The 18690-nt window shown below is 37.2% G+C and overlaps 2 protein-coding genes across 11 annotated transcripts in view; one reads left to right on the forward strand and one right to left on the reverse strand.

The window, feature by feature from the left end:
• MED12L (mediator complex subunit 12L) overlaps nt 1-18690 on the forward strand; it is a 295438-nt gene that overhangs the window by 207754 nt on the left and 68994 nt on the right. For all 9 annotated transcript variants that reach the window (XR_012071818.1, XR_012071816.1, XR_012071817.1 and 6 more), the window contains exons 16-18: nt 12030-12177; nt 17269-17387; nt 18051-18194. Coding sequence is in view for 5 of the 9 variants with exons in the window: in XM_072959151.1 (XP_072815252.1) it covers nt 12030-12177; nt 17269-17387; nt 18051-18194 (411 nt within the window). In the remaining 4 variants the exon portion in view is untranslated. The remainder of the gene's footprint in view (nt 1-12029; nt 12178-17268; nt 17388-18050; nt 18195-18690) is intronic.
• Nucleotides 607-18690, reverse strand: part of P2RY12 (purinergic receptor P2Y12) — a 43919-nt gene continuing 25835 nt past the window's right edge. For both annotated transcript variants that reach the window (XM_072959163.1, XM_006202805.4), the window contains 2 exons: nt 4303-4469; nt 607-2578 (listed from right to left, as the gene is read on the reverse strand). In XM_072959163.1, the coding sequence (XP_072815264.1) occupies nt 1536-2555 (1020 nt within the window). In that variant the 5' untranslated portion in view covers nt 2556-2578; nt 4303-4469 and the 3' untranslated portion in view covers nt 607-1535. The remainder of the gene's footprint in view (nt 2579-4302; nt 4470-18690) is intronic.

The raw sequence follows: 18690 nt of genomic DNA on the forward strand, positions 1-18690 counted from the left end.
GTGAACTGCCTTACTCTATGTGGCAGAAATGGCTATTGCTTTTGTCCCAGCGGTCAGTAGAACATGCATCTTTTTTGATGCCTGTCTCTGTGTGCATCACCACCAATGTCCAGTGCTCACCCGAGAAGGAAATGTGGCCGCTCAAGAATAGATACCCTTTGGAGAGTTAACTGAGTTCAACTTTGTACTGAAATTTAACTCAGCACAACTTGTGGAGGGTTTGGGTAAAAATCCCTTTTTATGTCTTCTCACATTATGTTTCGATGTTGGTATCTATGCCTTGTGTTTGGCAGTGACCTCTGAGGATCAAAAATAATTGAAATGAATGATGCCAACTTCCAAGTGTGTTATATATTTTGTTTACATTAAAAATAATAGGGCTTGTGTGAAGTCAGGCTACATTGTAAGTTTGACATATTTTTTCACTTACATATGAACTAATTGATGTAAGATGTCACCTTCAAAGGAGACTGCCCAGTAGCTTGTAATAAAAAGGATGGCGTCGGCAACTGTTCTTTCTTAAATGGATCTGAGGAGTATATAGGAGGTGAGTCACGGTATCTCATATCTTTAAAGAAAAATTCCAACAAAGGGTACTTTTAGAGTTTAATGTAAATCTTTTGTTATATGCACAAATGACAAACAGATAATTTCAAACATTTTTATCACTTTCCTGTTAATAGTTATGCTATACAACTGCATAATCATATTTAATTTGTTTTTCTCTTAGGGGAAATGTTCATTAACCTAAGTCTCAGGTAGTTTCTAGAAGCTAGTTAATAAAGATAGATGTTAATAATGGCATTGTATTTACTAAAGTTGTCAAAATATTAGTAAACTGGTTTCTCTAGTGTTAAGGAAATGCAAGTTTTTGGTATTAGGGTCTCATAAAATAACTTTTAATAACTTTGCTATTTCTGCTCTTTTTTTGGAAAGGAAGTTTTTAAGCCTCTATCTTCTTAATGAAAAAAAATTAGTCTAATCAACTGCCATTTCAATTAGTTTAAATCCCTTAGATTTTTGCTTATAATTACAAGTTAGTAGTTACTGCTCTCTGAGTGTTCCACTTACTTAAATTTTTATGAGTATCACCATAGGTCAGCATTGGTTAGGGGTCTGGGATATATATACACACATGTATAAGTATGTATACATATAATATACTTAGAAGATTTTTATCAGATTTATCATTCTTTCTCAGTTGATTATAAGTTGATAATGGCATTGTGATCAGTAATGTATTTAAAGAATTACAGTAGATGTTGTTGTATGGTTACCCATTGTACCAAAGCTCTACAGGTCATGACTCCTGTGTAGTTTTGCACATGGTGTAGTGATTGGATGCAGTTTGGTTTGCTACACGACTACATGTTAGGTTATCTTCCTACACTTTAAGATTGCTTTCAAATACTGGACCAGTAAGTGAAAATTGCTTCTGTAGTCGTCTATGATTTGTTTCAAGAGTTACTGTTACTAACTCAGCTAATCCATAGTCAGTGTTAATACTAACAGATTGAAGTATTACCTCAGTTTATTTACATTGGAGTCTCTTCGCTTGGCTCTCCACCATCCTGTCCCTTTTTCCTATTTTTGTGGGATGGAGATGATGCAGAATTGGGGCATTTGAGCATACCCATCAGGGAATTTTTGAAAGATTTACAAAGGAAAAAGTAGATGAACGGATCCAGGCATGCGTTCAGGGACGTTAACCAAAGAGTGCTCTCTTTCACATAGAACAGCGTATTTTCAGCAGAGCAGTCAAAGACATCCCGAGTTTGACTCAGGGTGTAGGGAATTCGGGCAAAATGGAAAGGAACAAAGCAAATAAAAAATACAGCAATGATAATGAAAACTTTGATGTTCACCTTTTTCTTGGGGACTTTGCCTGCGCCCCTTGTCCTTACGTATGACTTGTACAGTTCTTTTGTAATGAGCGTATAGCATACAACGACAATCAGAAAGTTAATCCAGAAAATGACTTGACAGATGTAATTGACTATCTCATGCCAGACCAGACCAAACTCTGATTTCAGGAAAGAGCATTTCTTCACATTCTTGTCACTCGGCCTCCTGTTGGTCAGAATCATGTTAGGCAAGGAGAGTAAGAACATGAATGCCCAGATGACGACAGAGAGAATCTTTGCCCCCAATAGATTGTTGGGGTTGGATGTTTTAAATGGCTGGGTGGTCTTCTGGTAGCGATCGATAGTTATCAGTCCTAGGAATGAAATACTGATGTACATCGTGAAGTAAAAGATGACAGAGGTCACCTGGCACACAAAGGCTCTCAGCGGTCCTGTTCCCAGGTTGGTATCACTGAGGATTTTGAATGGAAAAGTCAGAATCATGAGAAGGTCAGAAATGACTGTGTTTTTAAGGAAAATAATAAAGTTGGATTTACTGCGGATTTGAAAGAAAATCCTCATTGCCAGACTGTTTATGATGAGACCAACAAAAAACAGGACAGTATAGAGGAGTGGGAAGAGGACCTGGGTGATTTTGTAATCCCTGGAGCACACGCTGCCATTCCCAGCCGCAGAGGTGAGGTTGTCCATGGCTCGTGTTTCTTCTTTGCTACCTACAGAAGGAGGGGGCGAGATGGTTATTTTCAGTCCCACATAGTTGATTTCACTCATCTCTGTGTGTAATATTTTAGGACAGCCTTTTCTAAAAATTGAGGTGTCTGATCCTCACTGTGGCAGTCAGTAAGAACACAGAAAATTAAATCTGAAAATATTTCATTGTGGCAAATATTCTGTCTGTAGCAAAGTAAAATAATCTAAAGTACGTTATATGAAGTTATGGATCCTTGCATTTCTTAGTTTTTGAATGTTTGCCTCAAAAGGGACATTTCTGACCTTAGGCAAAAGTGCACATGCAGAAAAACTAGAAGAGAAATATTTGGACTATGGTTTAGTCTTCTCCAGCTTCATTTCCGTGCCTTTAGCTTTTTTGTTTCTATTGATAGTCACTTTTCTGACACCATCCTTACTCCTGGACTTCATTTACTCTGGTACCTTCCAAGGGTACTAAGGAGAAGCGACTGATAATTGCCTATTAGAATTTTAAAATAACAAGTGAAAAGAAATTTGTATAAAATCACTCATGAGAAATTTATTGTTAAATAAAAAACAGAAAATTTTTTTCTTTGTAATTGGGAGGAATTATATTCCTGTATTACTCATCAATCCATACGAAAATTGGCCTCACAGAGAATATTCGTTAGCTCCAAATATTTTAACCCATGTATAACTCATTTCCAACTCTGCTCAGTGTATTTGAAGGTTTTACACACATTTCCTTGAATATCATTTAGTGCAAATTTTTAAATGGTAAAAAAATAAAAAATAAGGAAATGGCTTCTGCATGTAGTCACAGATGGCATTCCTCAAAACAGCCCAGGCATACTTTCTAGGTTTATAGAGTGTTTAATGGTGACTAAAAACACTAAAATCATGTCCTTGTCTAGTTCCATAGGTTGTTATACCACAATAAGCAGCTATAAAGAAAACTAACACTTGACTTGAACACATTATCTAGCATCTAAGTTTTGAAATTTAAAATGAAAAATTGTAAAATTTTATTTCATCAGACTAATGGAATTGATTCTACATAAAATATTATTTCTAAAGAAAGACACAGTAATGTCAAAAATACAAATATGTAAACTTAAAAAATGCTTCCATGTAAAAGATTTAAATAGTACAGAAATGGCATTAAATTCTCCAAAATGTCAGTGGAATTCTTTTTTCCATCCTTTAATTATTGAAGGTAAAACAGGTTAGATTCATGTCACAGTATGGCTTCAATATTCAATACCTGCTCATCTGTTTAACTTTGAAAAAGACAACTAAACAGACCCCCCAGTATTTGACGCAAGCTCCCTGATTTAACCTTCCTTGTTACTGTTATTTGCCGTTGTACACTCTGTGATAGTTTTGGAAATTCTACTTTGGGAACGCTCATTTTGCATAGGCTGTAACTTATTTAACAAGTATTCTTGATACTGAGAACTTCAGCTCCCTCTGCCTGTATTTAAATCTCATTTACACTCAAGGTAAAAGAAGTAGAACTATTTGAATTTTATTTCCATGTTCTGCAGAAATTTTTTTTTTAATGAAGAAGTTAAGCGTTATCTTTGACACCATTAATGCCGCTTGTATTTTCATTTTTATTCCAAATAAGTGCTTGCACTGACATTGTTATTAAAGATTTCCAACTTTAAGAAAACTTGAAAAAATATACACACACATCATAGTGCAAATACATATACTTGTCAAATACTTCTAGATATAAAGTTACCTGGTTACTCTGTTGATTCTGAAGGATTTGAATGTGTCCAGTAAATGGTAGTTAACACAGCCTGCAGAGTGGCATCTGGTATTTTCCTTTTAATATCTTAGTTTAGTTGTTAAAATTCTTTATGACAGAGAATCTGCTGAGTTTTCATCAGTAAGGTCTTGAGTATTCTAGAGAGAAATGGAGGGAGAGAGGAAGAGGACTTCACAATCAGAAGTTACCTTCAAGAGCCGTGGACTCAGAGCTATGCAGACACTCTATTTCCGTCTGGCCGCTTTTAGGACTTCTGCTTTTATTTCCCTGGGAAGTGTGGGGCAGGGTGGGTGAGAAGTCATCTTTTAAAAAGCAATTTAAAATCTTGCGGCTTTTTACTGAAACCTGCCAAAGAGTTCATACTTAGTGAGTTCTTTGGGTTATTTCCCATGCAAATGATAATTCCAAGTTTAGACCAAGCCTTTGTCGACATCTGCTTCCTGGAGAAGGTTGCAAACTTGCTTTCTTAGATGGTTATTTACCTGAAAGCACATTGTGCTCAACATTGGGTGATATATTACCTTTGAACAAGTAATTGCATTAACTTGAAATGTGTGTTTGTTAAGGATGTTAAGTCTCTTGCTCTTTGTTTTTTTTCCTAGTTAATAATGTCATTATTTTAAATCTGTGTTTGATCAGCTCTTTGTAGGCAACACAATTTCCTCCTATTATAAATTTTAAGATTCTAAAATTACATCAGAAAAGAAAAACAGTTGTAGCCATGGCCAGGCTTATTATATTGTGTCTTTCTTGCTTTTCTTAATAGAATTTAAATGTAAACAAATTATTATTATTTTTTTGACATCACTTTTGGGGGAAATGTATCATTAAATGGAGGAATTCTTGTATCACTGTTACCTTTATGTAAATATTGTTGTGGGCACTCACGGACGTGTACACACTTGCACAATGTTTTAAACTGTGATGTCCTTCTGTTACCAGTAGATCCGCTTGGGTAGGTGCCTTTGCTATGAATATATGTTTTGGTTATTTGTTTCTTCTGAGTTTTTGGTGCATCTGTGTCTACGTTAGATATACATACCTAACTTATTGTAGAAATACTTCAGCAGTGGTTTTTAAAGTACGGAACAGCAGCTCAGCATCACTTAGGAAGTCACGAGCAGTACCCTTTCTTCGGCACCAGTGTAGCACCAGTGGATCAGAAACTCTGGGGTGCACCCCTCATCTGTGTATTAATGGGCCTTCCAGGTGGTGCTCCTGCACACTGCGGTGTGGAGACTGCTAATCTACACTGCCTGAGGATTTTGTTGGCTTTACGAATTTGAAATCAAGCTATGAATTAAGCTGATTTCTGTTGGAAATTTCAGTCACATGATGATCCCCATCTGTTAGTCATCTAGAGGTGTTAGTCTGATGAAATACTCTTGGAAAATTAATGAATTTGTTGGTTGGGAGACACACAAAATATTTCCTAAAAAAGCTTTCATGCCGTCATACACTTCAGAGTAATAATAGCCAACACCTGGTTTCTTACATGGCCATGAGTTAACTCATTTTATGATCTCAACTAGTCTCTGAAGCAGACATTCATCTTATTTCCATTCTCCAGATGACAGAAACTGAGGAGCAGAGCAGTGAAGTTAGAAACCCTATTCCAGGCCCTGCTGTCTGATCCCAGAGCCTGCACTTGTGACCACTATGTATAAAAATCCACCCAATCTCACTGTCTCTGCAGCCCTTCCCCACAGCCCCCACCGCCACCCTGAGGCCCAGGAGCAAGAGGTGAATGGCACGAGTGGAATGGCTACTCTTCCTTTAATAAAATAGGAGCCTTACTTGCCTTTACACCAGATTGTAAACTTTAAAGTATGTTTATGAAGTGTTTCTAAGATCTTTGTATGAAATAAGGCTCATAAAAAAAAGACTATTTTTAACAAATTAATATGCTGTGCCTAAAGAACACTAAATCAGGATACTTGAATCATGCTACTTTATGGAGAATTTATATGTCCAAATCTCTAAAGGGCTGTAACTCTGGATTTGAGAGGTAAATGAAATTGATCTAAATTAACTTTCTCCAGCCTCTGATTTTAACTCACAACTCTCTGTGAACCTTCTCTGATAGAATTTTCTCATTGGAGGTTGACTGCCAATTACCGTTTAGAAATGTGACCCTGCAAGTGACTAAAATCTTTGAGAACTGTCTGAGGTTGTCTAAATATGTTATCATACAAGTAGAAGTATGTGCACTTTGACCTCTCGGTCAACACCACCACCACATGTAGTTTGTAACTGTATGTGCTACTGTTAAGAATAGGACTAGCTTTGATTTAGTTATTGTCTGAGATTGAGATGACCTAGAAAAGTGAACTAATGCTACATAGCCTAGAATTTTCACCTGCAAGTGGTTTAATTGGTTTATTTATTTTATCCAGTCTACTAAAGGTAGTCTGCTTATCTGAAAATATGTATTTGCTTCAAATGGGATTACTCTGAATGGAGAAGGCCGTGCCCTGAAATGGTAGGACCCTGCCTGTGGTCCTTGTGAAACCAAGTTGAGGCAGGAGGTTGGAGAGGTAATTAAGCCATCGGATTAGCTCTTAGGCCATTTTAGTTTTAACGTTTTATTGTTTTGAAATGTGGTCATTTTGACATGAGTGAATGTTTTGATTGAGCACAGGCATTTAAAGGCAGTTTTTATGTCATCTAGCTTGGCTTTACCTGTTAGAGGATAGAAATTTAGGTTAGATACAAGACAAATTCCAAAAGTTAGGAGTCTTGGGCATTGAGGCATTTAGCAAAAAAAAAGAATTCTGTCTCTGATGATCCAGGTATTTGTCATCCTTGAGTGTTTTGCTTGAAAGCAGAGGACTAGTTTATATGGTTAAACTGCTTCACAGCCACTATGCCCCGAGGCTGCTGAGTTTGTTGGATAAAGGCCTGACTTCCAGTCATGCTGTGAACTATAAGCTGTTGTAGAACAAAGACTTACTTTACAAATCTAATTAAAGGGGTCTCTAATTTTCTTGATGTAAAGAAAAATTACTCCATGTCAGGTATAGTTACTAATAATGAGAAGAGGCTGCAAATTTCCTTGTTCCTTTCACATAGCTCCCCACACGTTTACTTGAATTTATTTTCTTCTGCACAGAATCATGTGGTATATTGAAAACTTCAGCTAAAAGGAATAATGATTGAAGGTGAATGGAAGCTCTAATAATCTCACCACCGTTATCATATCTTTGTGAATACACATGTAAGTTTTGGCAACATTCCTAGTCACTTATTTTGAAGAAAGGAAGGGACTAATATCAGACTTCAATTCAGTTAACTCCAGTTTTCCCTTCTCAGGACATACGGCTCAAGAGACCTTTAATTTCTATTGTACAACAAACTTTCTAGACTTTCTGGATGTGTATCCTCCTAATTTTTTTAAACATCAGTTAAGCTTTTGTGAGTGTGACATATTATCTGAAGGAAGAAAGTAGTTGATCTGGAGGATGAAAATTTCACAAGTCAGCTTACAGGGTGGGTGATCTGTTTAACCCAGAGACAGCAGTGGGCTAGCACGAGAGGGGTCTCTAGACTTCATGGACTCTTCTGCCCAACACATGTGTTCTTTGGGGTATCAACAAGAGAGCAATTCTTTGGTACTGATCTTTTACAACTATGTAACTTGAGGGTGTTTTAATACCTAGTTGAAAGGGAACACTCATCGGTACCTTTGGGAATATTTGGCCCATTTTTTGAGATTGACCTTATTCTCATGTATAAGTTGCTATTAGAAGATTTCTGCATTTTCTACATGCACAAAATATTGATAGAAGCCAATCTTGTAGTCTATTGAAATACAGTTGCTTTTAAAATCTGTCTGCCTTTCCTCTGTGAATACTAGTAACAGCTACAATGGTTTCCCTAAAAAAATGTTAACTATCAGAAACACAGTCTTTACATCCCATGTAGAGGTTGACCAGTGTTTGTTTTTTCCCAGCTAACTGCATGCTTCTCTCGCTTTTTAATTCCATTCCCTTATTCTCACCTCATGACTTTGCTTCTGGCCCAGTTCCCCGAGCACAGCAGGGCCAATGAACTGACATACCCGCCTTCAGGGTCCTTGCTTCTTTACCTCCAGACTTCCCTGTATTGTCACCAATTTTCTCTTTCCTCTGTGGTTAAGTAGAAAGATGTTCTTGTCTTTCTTTTGAAGTTAATCCAGACAAGAGGGCATTGTTTTCTGTTTCCTTTGTTAGTTATCTGCCCTGCAGTCCGGATTTCCTTTACGGAGATGCTCTTATTTGAAACTTAGCTTTGAAACAAGAGTTTGTCCTTGATTATCCTAATACAGTTTCTCTTTCCTCTCAAGCTGTTGTTCTTCATACCCAGCTATTAGTAAGTGTAGGTTAGTTCCCTCACCTTCACCATTTCACCATCTACTCTTACTTCAGCCTCCTGTTTCCTGCTTTCTGCCCTCCCACTCTAGAGAAACTTATCTTTTGAGGTTCACACATGGGTTTTTTTTGTTGTTTGTTTTTTTTAGAAACAAGTCAGAGAGGCCAACGTCCATTGTAATTTCTTAACCGTATTCAACACTGTTGATGGCCCCTGTTGTTAACTGTCCCTTCCCTCACTTTTGTGACTTTGACTTGTCTGGTCCTTTATGAATTATGGAGAGTGTATGTCCATCATTTGTTGACTTATTTATCCCCATTACTGTCTCTGCTCGCTTCTCCCCCAACCCCTGCCCAAAGAGAACATGGGGCTTTTCAACCTCTTCTAGTGACATATTACTCTTAACCCAAGCTGTCCCTTCTTTATTAATTCTGGCATCAAACCACCCGCTAGACATTTGTAATATGATTCCACCTACCCATTGTGTTCCTCTCACCTAAAGGTGAATTCATAAGGTCCCTGCCCTTATACCCTACTCTTTTTCCCCCCAGCAAATTTTATCTAGTGAGTCTATCTTGACATCCAGTGAGATGCACATCCACTCAGATGCTTAATCCTTTCCTAACTTCCTTCAGATAGCTCTTGATTTTGCTTCTTATTTTTTATTTCCACCACTAACTTTCTCTCTGCCTCTCATTTCTCTTTAGTTTGGTCAACACTAAATTATCAGGTTAAGTTTCCTACAGAACTAGTTTTTGTTCTTATCTTCATCCCTGCCCTCCTCTTTTAGTCTTTTTTCCCCCATTAGTCCACTTATTTATTCATTATTTCATGCATTCAACAAATATTAAGTGCCTAGCAGTGCCGATTAAGGAGGATATCAACGTGAATGAAACAAACCTGGAGCTCGCCCTCACAAAATCAGCGGTCTAGTGGAGAAGACAATTAAACAGATACCTAGAAAATAAGTGAATTATCCGGTGATGAATGCTCCAGAAGCTCCGTCCTCCCCACTCCCTCCGCCTGTGTTGAGGGCTTTCACTGAGCTGAGGGGACAGAGGGATAGACTCGACCCTGTCCTCGTGCAGAGCATTTCCACGAGTGCAGTAGAGGCTATTGAGAGCATTCCGAGGAGCAGGAGGAGCAGCAGCAAAGGCCGTGCCCAGCTCCTTGGGGAAATGGCTGTGGGGTGTGTGCCGGGGAGAAGTGGGGGTGTGGGAATATGAGTGCGTGCTGTGTCTCATACGCCACCGACCATTTTATATACGTATCTCAGTTCTCAGAAAAACCTTACAAGTAAGATAGTGATAACCACTTTTCAGAGGAAGAATCTGAGGCTCAGAAAGGCTCGTTATCCAGGACTACGGCGTCGGCAGGCAGCACACCCTGAACGCAGCCACAGCTCTCACCCTGAGCTTGGGCTGTTACTGGGACAGTGTGGAGCCACTGTACCCCTTGTTTTTGTGATGAACACGTGGCTCCTTCCAGGATAGCTTCCCTCACCGTCCCTGTTTGGGCTTTAGCTCTGCAGATGCTACGTGTATGCTATTGAATCTGTACTCCTTAAACAGGAAACGTTGACTCTTGCATTTTCTCAGGGTTTTTAACGCCTTGTCTTACTATAGGTAGAAAATCTATAAATACCTATTGAATAACTTTGTTAACATCTTTTTTATCACCCTTCACGCAGACGTTTACATGACAACCATTTGACAGGTGCCTTCACTGAAAACAATCACTAGGGCACATGACTGGCATCTAAGCTTTTTTGTACAGTTTCCACAGTGCCCTCATGTTCCCTTTTTAGGGTTTATATGTACACATCTTACCAGATGAAAAAGAAACATATCAGTAATGCTGTGTAACAGCAACAAAAAAATTGGAGATTAATAAAGTAGCTCGGGTTATTGAGACATAGGAATCACTCTCTCTGTTGGCTTTATCCTGTGGAGGACAGTTTTGAAACTTTGGAGATTTAGAAACTCAGGATATTAAATAACAGCTTCTAGAAAAGACTTTCTCCTAGCTTTTTTTTTTTAAGGAGGCAAATTTGAACACCTAAAATATTAATTATTTGGAAAAGTGGTAGCAAGATAGGTTGACAGATTATGAAAATGTATTTTTCTGCTAGAATATTTTTTAAAAAGGAACCAGTAGGGGATGTGGTACCTTGAATACAGGCAGGTGAGAGACAGAGAATGACTAGAAGAGACTGAGGGACAGTGACAGAAACTGAGAGGAAATGGGCTCTTACTTCAAGGCTAAAGAAGCAAAGTGCTATTTTGTGCAGGGTACACATGGGGAGCCTCCAAATTGAACATTGGAGTTCTCCAGGTCACAACGATTTTGCTCTTTTTTGCCCCACTACTAGTTTATATGCACGCAGTACAGTTTGTTTTCCCTGGAGCAAAGCTTTCCTCATGTGAGCTCCTTAGGAATAGATACTGTTAGGAAGAGTTAGCGCCTCCCATGGGCAAACACGTACAAACGGTGAGAAAACGAGATGGACTGAAGGAGCTGAGGATTTTACTAAGGAAATGGGAAATGACAAGATCCAAGAGAGAAGTTGAACTAGAAAAATTCAAAGCCAGGCAGAAGAGAGAACACATCCTGGACTATTTAACTTTGGCTAAGGAATGTGTATAGCAGTGTGTATGTGTTTTTGTCTTTCTGTGACTAAGAACTTTCCTTTCCTTGAGTTGACTGTGCTTGAATTTACTGTGTCTGAGGGGCAGAGATGGGGAGGTGGTCCAGAAGAGGAAGGTGGTATCAGAACATGTTTGCATTTCCAGCTATTTACTTCACACCTAATGACACCTGTGCTGTTTATAGTTTTGCCATTTGGAAAGAAATATGCATGTGTCTTACAAAGTCATGTTGGAAGTAAGTGGAACTTTTTTTTTTAATAAAAGAACTTGAGGATACTAGCAAGATCTTTTTTCTAAATACAAAATATTTAATGATGCTATATATAAAAAGCTAAGCTTACTAAGAAGTAACATTTTTCCATAAGGGAAAAAGATAACTAGATAGTATGTAAGATGATGTGAAATTAACACCATGTTAAATTTCAAACAATCAAGAGTCAAAACTTACTCTGTAAGGTACGCCCACATCAACTGCTTCTATTAAGACTTCAGGTCAGTTGACACTTTTTTTTTTTAATTTTAGCAAGTTCCAAACTGGAAAATCAAGGGTGTTTCCCGTGGAGGTTGAGGTGAATTGAAAGGTGGGCGGGGTGCCACCACCGCACGAGCCAGCGTGGAGATTGTGTGGTCAGTTCATTTCATGTCCGTGAACCCCACCCCTGTGAACCAGGGTTTCAAAATGCATTTTCTGTTTTTCAGGATGAATCTTCAAGTCATGAATGTAACCAGCGCACAATCCTTCTTTATGGAGTGGGCAAAGAGCGTGATGAAGCCAGGCATCAGCTGAAGAAGATTACCAAAGATATCTTGAAAATCCTAAATAAGAAGAGCACCACAGAGACAGGGGGTAAGACGCCCTAACACATTTGCTCTCATTGCACTGCCTTTGGTCTTCGCCCCCAGTACAGCCGTTATCAAAGTTGAGCATGGCACTGTCAGCAGTGTTTCCTCTCCTGAATGACTGTCACATTGGACTGTGAATAAGCACATTGAAATGTTATAGCCTTGGTTCCACTTATAGTAATCCTGTATTAAAATAGCACCTTCTATAGAGATACAGGTAATTTTTATTTCTCCTCTTTTTTTTTTTTAATATATTTCCCAAATTTTCTACAGTAGTCAAACATGAGGTGCTGAAGAATGAGTTGGAAAACCCTTAGGTCTGGAAGAGGTCCACCTCCCCCCGCCAATTCCATCCTTTTTCAAGCTTTTAGTTTGCTCTGGGTCCTCATATTTACATGATGATTAAAAATCATGACAATGTAGTGGCTGATATTTTCTTACGTTATTCAGAGGAAGACTTGCAATAGGTAATGACGGCAACCTACATCATCAAAAGATTTCAAGTGAAAAGAAAATTGGAGAGAGTATAGCTCAAGTGGTAGAGCACATGCTTAGCATGCATGAGGTCCTGGGTTCAATCCCCACTACCTCCTCCAAGAATATATAAATACTAAATAAACCTAATTGCCTCCCCCTACAAACAAACAAGCAAATAAATAAATAAAACGTAAACAAAAAAGGAAATTAGGTCTTTGCTCTATAGTGCCTTTACTTGGAATGCTCTTTCTGCATGCTTTTTACATACTTTTAACAATGAAGCTATGCCTTTATATTATGTCACCACATTGCATAATTGGACTTCTGTAATTATCCACTTCACATTTGCCTAATTACTCTTTTCAAGGTTTATTTATTTTAGACAGTCATTATGATTTAAAATCTGACATCACGATGTATACTCTGCTACCACCACCAGTGTTTATTTCTCTTTCACTTAAACAACACAGTGGGAAAGAAATTTGGATTTTCCCTGTGCAGACAGCATACTTCCTACACATGGCATGAGCTGCCTCTAGGAACCCCACTTTGTTGTTCAACACAAAAGAAATACTGTTTTATGAACCTCTTCCCAGAGATGAATTTAACTGGATGAATTGCTAGAGCTTGTCCACCCTAGATCTTTCCTGCAAAAAAGTGCAGATAGAGCTAATGCAGATAGCTCTTTCTCCTCCATCAGTAGGGGTGCACATGCAGAAACAAGGTAGGAGGGTGATGTGTTTTTCAGTCTGAATGTGTGTTTGGGGTGTCTGATGTCTTGGAACACAGACGGGGTGGGAAGGCTCCCTTCATGTGGTTTGCCTCACATCCCCTAACTCCCTTCTGTGGCCACTTAAGGACCTAGTGCGACCCTGGCTCTGTGAGGTCGTAGAAGGGAAATGAAACCCTGTTGTTGTCGGCCTGTCATTTTTGAGATTGGAGATGAGGGAAGAACTGCTCTAAGAGAAACTGTTGATCTGTTGTTCTGCTGTTTTCTCTGTTAGAGAAAAGAGGAAATGTGTTGAATTCAGAAGCCCTGCAACTAGCTAGCAAAGTGTATTTGAAACTACTTTTTGTATCTTTGAAAATGGAGTGGGCACTATCTCCTTTAGAAGATTCAGTAATACGTATTTTACCTAAATTAATTTTAGAGAGTCTTTTTAGATCCTGTGAAATATTTGGTTTTGGAAGGCTGAGGGTGTGGGAAGGGGAAGGAAGCAATGTGGTATGCTTTTCTGCTGAGTCTACTTCCTTCCTTCACAAAAGTTTTTAATGCCAGACTATGCTCTATCCTATCTTTGTACCAGTCTCTTAAATAGTCAGTTCTTGTTTGTGAACTCACGAGGAGAAAGTCACTGTTGTTCCATGCTAATTTTTGAGATATGGGTAATCGAAACACCACTGAGGAGAGGGGAAATCTTCAATGGGGATTTTTGTCTTCCCCACATTTTAGATAAAATTCCTCAAGCAGAAATGTTCATTTGGGATGTAGTGAGCTGCCTTCTGATAATTAGTCTCAAGTTTAAGTCACTACTTAAACCCTAGTATGCTGGTGAGGCGGGAAACCAGAGGTTGTGTTAGCATGTGTTTGATTTTCTGGCTACACATAAAAACATGGTTTTGAGGAACTCACGAGGAGTGCTCACATATCAGCCAGACCTTGCCTTGGGGAGGGCGGGCGATTTATAACCTAAAGTTGAAATGACATTTCCACTTGAACGTGATCAAATCTCATTTTACATTTACACTGACTAGTTATCTCTAGTTGTCAGTGTCGTGTCTTTTGAAAACATTCATGAAGTTTACCATAACAGTAAAAGCCAAAACTTCTAGGAATACAGATTTAAAAAAAAGAAAACGAAGATTAAGCAACAGGAGAGCAATAATATATATTATGAAGGCAAATTAACATAAAGCAGATGAGGAAAATCAATGAATTATGATTATATTATTACATATGTTGTTATCATTAAGATAAAGTATTCACTTGAGAATCACCACTAATTTCTTATGTACTTTTTTCTAATTGAATGTAGGTTGCCAAGAATCAATTGCATCCTTTTTAGTTGAGGTTTTAAGATGTTAGCTGTGTGTAAGTGAATGGAGCCTATTAACATAAACAAAACCAAAAAAGAGGCATTTGTGAGTTCTCATGCTGGATCTACATCCTCAAGTCTGTTACTTTTGTTTATTTGTTTTGGTCCTAGGAAGGAATGAATAAATATATTAACTTCACTTCTACTAAACATACAAAGAAGAACTCATACCAGTCCTTCTCAAATTCTTCCAGAAGATTGAAAAGGAGGGAATACTCCCAAACTCATTCTATGAAGCCACCATCACCCTGATACCAAAACCAGGCAAAGACACCACCAAAAAAGAGAATTACAGACCACTATCACTGATGAACATAGATCCAAAAATCCTTACCAAAATATTAGGAAATAGAATCCATAAAAATAGATTATACATCGTGATCAAGTAGGGTTCACAAAGGTTCACAGGGACACAAGGGTGCTTCAACATATGCAAATCAGTCAATGTAATACATCACATCAACAAGAGAAAGGACAAAAACCACATGATCACCTCAATAGATGCAGAAAAAGCATTTGATAAAATTCAACACCCATTTATGATAAAAACTCTTGCCAAAGTTAACATATTTCAACATAATAAAAGCTATTATGTGACAAACCTACAGCCAGCATAGTACTCAACGGTGCAAAACTCAAGAGCTTCCCACTAAAATCTGGGACAAGCAAGACAAGGCTGCCCACTATCACCACTCCTATTCAACATAGTCTTGGAAGTCCTAGCCACAGCAGTCAGGCAAGAGAGAAATAAAAGGGATCCAAACTGGAAAAGAAAAGGTGAAAGTGCCGCTATATGCAGATGACATGATACTGTATATAGAAAACCCTAACAGGTCCACACAAAAACTACTAGAGCTGATCGAAGAATTCAGCAAGGTAGCAGGTTACAAGATTAACGTTCAAAAATCAGTTGCATTTCTTCACACTAATGATGAATCAACAGAAAAAGAAAGTAAAGAAACAATTCCCTTTAAAATAGCACCAAAAGTAATAAAATATATTAACTTCACTTTTAAAGCACGTGGTACCCAAGACTTGGTGTAAGCTTTCAACCTTGGATCAATGATGTTATTAAGTGAAAAATTCAAAACTTCAATGTTTTAAACATGCTCATGACACGTAAGCAGCTCTGTTGAGGGCAGAATGCCTTCACTTAATTTGTACCTTTGAGAACAGATACTGAAAAACAAATAGGTTTAATGAACTTTTTAATTCTTATTCTTTGTACTATATTTGGTGTTACTTGACAGAAGTGACACACAGTCTTGTACCTTCTGTTACTCAACACCTTTTAATTCTAAGTTTGTTTTAAGTTTGTTTTAGGAAACAAAACAGCCTGGGTTTTTTTTTTTTAACCTCTAAACCATAATGCTTATTGTTAAAAGAGAAGTCTCCTTCCTTTTAACATTATTTTCTAAAACCATTGCATTTGTCATTAACAAATCCTCTTGAGTTTAGTAAAATCTTTCTTGTATCTTTAATAGAAGAGTCTGTAAGATTGCCTTTGTTCTCTGAAATTAAACTTTCCCAAATGAGATGATGAGAGTGAGCCTTTGTCTCAGTAGCCTTTGACTACTTAGAACCATCATGTTGAAAATGATCTTAGAGATCATGTAATTCAGCCTTTCCTTTTTGTTTTCAGATTTGTGTTTATAAATACGTATAGTAAAAATATTTTAAAATAGAACCTAATTACTTTTGGATATTATCCTTAGAGCTGTTAAGAACAAAATTCCCTCTGGAGTAATCAGTGTTTATAATATTTCTCATTGGCATTTTCTTCAAACTTATTTATGCTAAATTGATAAAAGTAGCATTTTTCCATTAATGTGGAGAGATTTAATTCCTTCCTACCCTCAAAAAAGTAAGGAATTGTGTAAATTTCCTTTTTTACATATTAAACTGTTTGGTAATCTCCTGAGAAGATGCTGTTGAAGTTTTCCATTATATCAGTGTGAGCCTGGGTGATTTTTTTTTTCCCCCATTCTTTGTTGATGCCATATTTTAAAAGTCAGTTAGTGAGAAATGTTTATAGAGAAACTTCTTGTCAATAGCCAAAATCTAGAAACTACTCACAGGAATGGATACATAAATGGTGTTCTAGTCATGCACTGGAATACTGTACATAAGTGAGAATTATTTTTAGAAAAGATTAAAATTACCTCAACGATATGGGTCAGATCTCAGAAGCATAATGTTAAGTGAAAGATGCCAGATGTAAAAAGTATGTATTGTATGGTTCCATTTATATAAAGTTCCACTGTGAGCAATACGAATCCAAACTAAGAAGTCAGGACCTTGGTTTGCTGGGAAGGGAGAGGTAACTGCAGGGAATCTGAGAGGGCTTCTGGGGTTTTGTGATTTTGTGATTTGAGTGTTGCTACGTGAATGAATTTATTTTGTGGAGAAATTGAGTTTGTGCACTTTTCCATATGTGTGTTTTACTTCAATAAAAAGTACCCATTAGAAAAGCCAGTAGCTCCTATTAACTGGACAGTAATGTATCTACTGTGTTTATTTAGTTGGAGATGACGGACAAAAAGCCAGGAAGAACAAACAGGAAGCATTTCCAACACTGGAGACTGTGTTCACAAAACTTCAACTGCTTTCGTATTTTGATCAACATCAGGTGACATCTCAGGTAGTCATTAAAGCAGTTTTATTACACATTTGGGTTATTTCCTTAAAAATCTGTCTCATGCAACATCTTTTTTCAGCCCTAGTTGTTTTATAAATATGTTTTTAAAACATATTTGGAAGCGTCTTCAAACTATTGAACAGTTCAGCTTTAAATGTCAGGTTGCCTTCCTCAGAAGGACTAATTTTTATCATGAAAATATTTTTACCTTATGATAATCAACACTGCATAAAATGATGTCTATTGCAATATTTATATTATTATATTTTAATTCTACATTGCTATTGATGAGGGAGAAATCTGTAGGTGACTGAAATAAATTACTATACAATTAAGAAACCAAATCCATTTTGTTTTGTAAATCCATTGATAGTCAGATAGATGTCATCTGGAAATTAGTATTTGTAGTTGTTCCACCTTTAGGATAGTTAGGTCTAGATCTTAATGAGAACTTGGCCAGTTTCTTCAAATTATAGTTGTTATAAGGACATTGATTTGAACATGATTTTGTTTTCTGTAGGAATATGTTTCAACTTTCTCCTAAGTAAAATCACATATAAATTGACATTTCTTACCTAAAAAAGTAAAATAATTTAATAAATTAAAGTTATTTGAAATATTGGTCTTATAATTATTTTCACTTCTTTGGGGTTTTTGTTGTTGTAGATCTCTAACAATGTGCTGGAACAAATCACAAGCTTTGCATCAGGAACATCCTACCATCTCCCACTGGCTCACCACATTCAGCTCATCTTTGACCTCATGGAGCCAGCACTGAATATCAATGGGCTAATTGACTTCGCAATCCAGGTGTTAAGCCGATCCTGCCTCTCTCATTTCTAGGAAAGCTGATCTACTAGGCATTGTATACTTTAAAATGAACCACCCAGTGCCTTTTTGAGTAGACATTCTGAATCAACAGTATTCAGCTAGCATTGTCAACTAGCATTTTAATTGCGGCTGTGTTCAGAGTTTTCAATTAAGTAATTATGATTGGTGATAAAATATAATAATAGTCATTTTGAAATGTGAGGGCTTTGAGGGTTTTTGGGGGGATCTTATTATTTTATTTAGGGAAAGGTGAAAGTTTATTTACTGTTTATAATAGAGTATATTTTAGGTAAGAGCAAAGAAAACTATTAATTTGTTCCACTGTTTTTCTTATACTTGAGTTCATTTGTTATTTTATTATGAACAGAAATAAGACTTGGTTTCTTTTGCTTATTCTGTTGGAGGTATTAATTTTGTTACTAACAAGGAAATAATGATAACCTCAATTTTATTAAAAAGGAGGGGCAGGGGAGGA

Source organism: Vicugna pacos, chromosome 1 (genome assembly GCF_048564905.1).
Source record: "Vicugna pacos chromosome 1, VicPac4, whole genome shotgun sequence".
Taxonomy (NCBI): Eukaryota; Metazoa; Chordata; class Mammalia; order Artiodactyla; family Camelidae; genus Vicugna; species Vicugna pacos.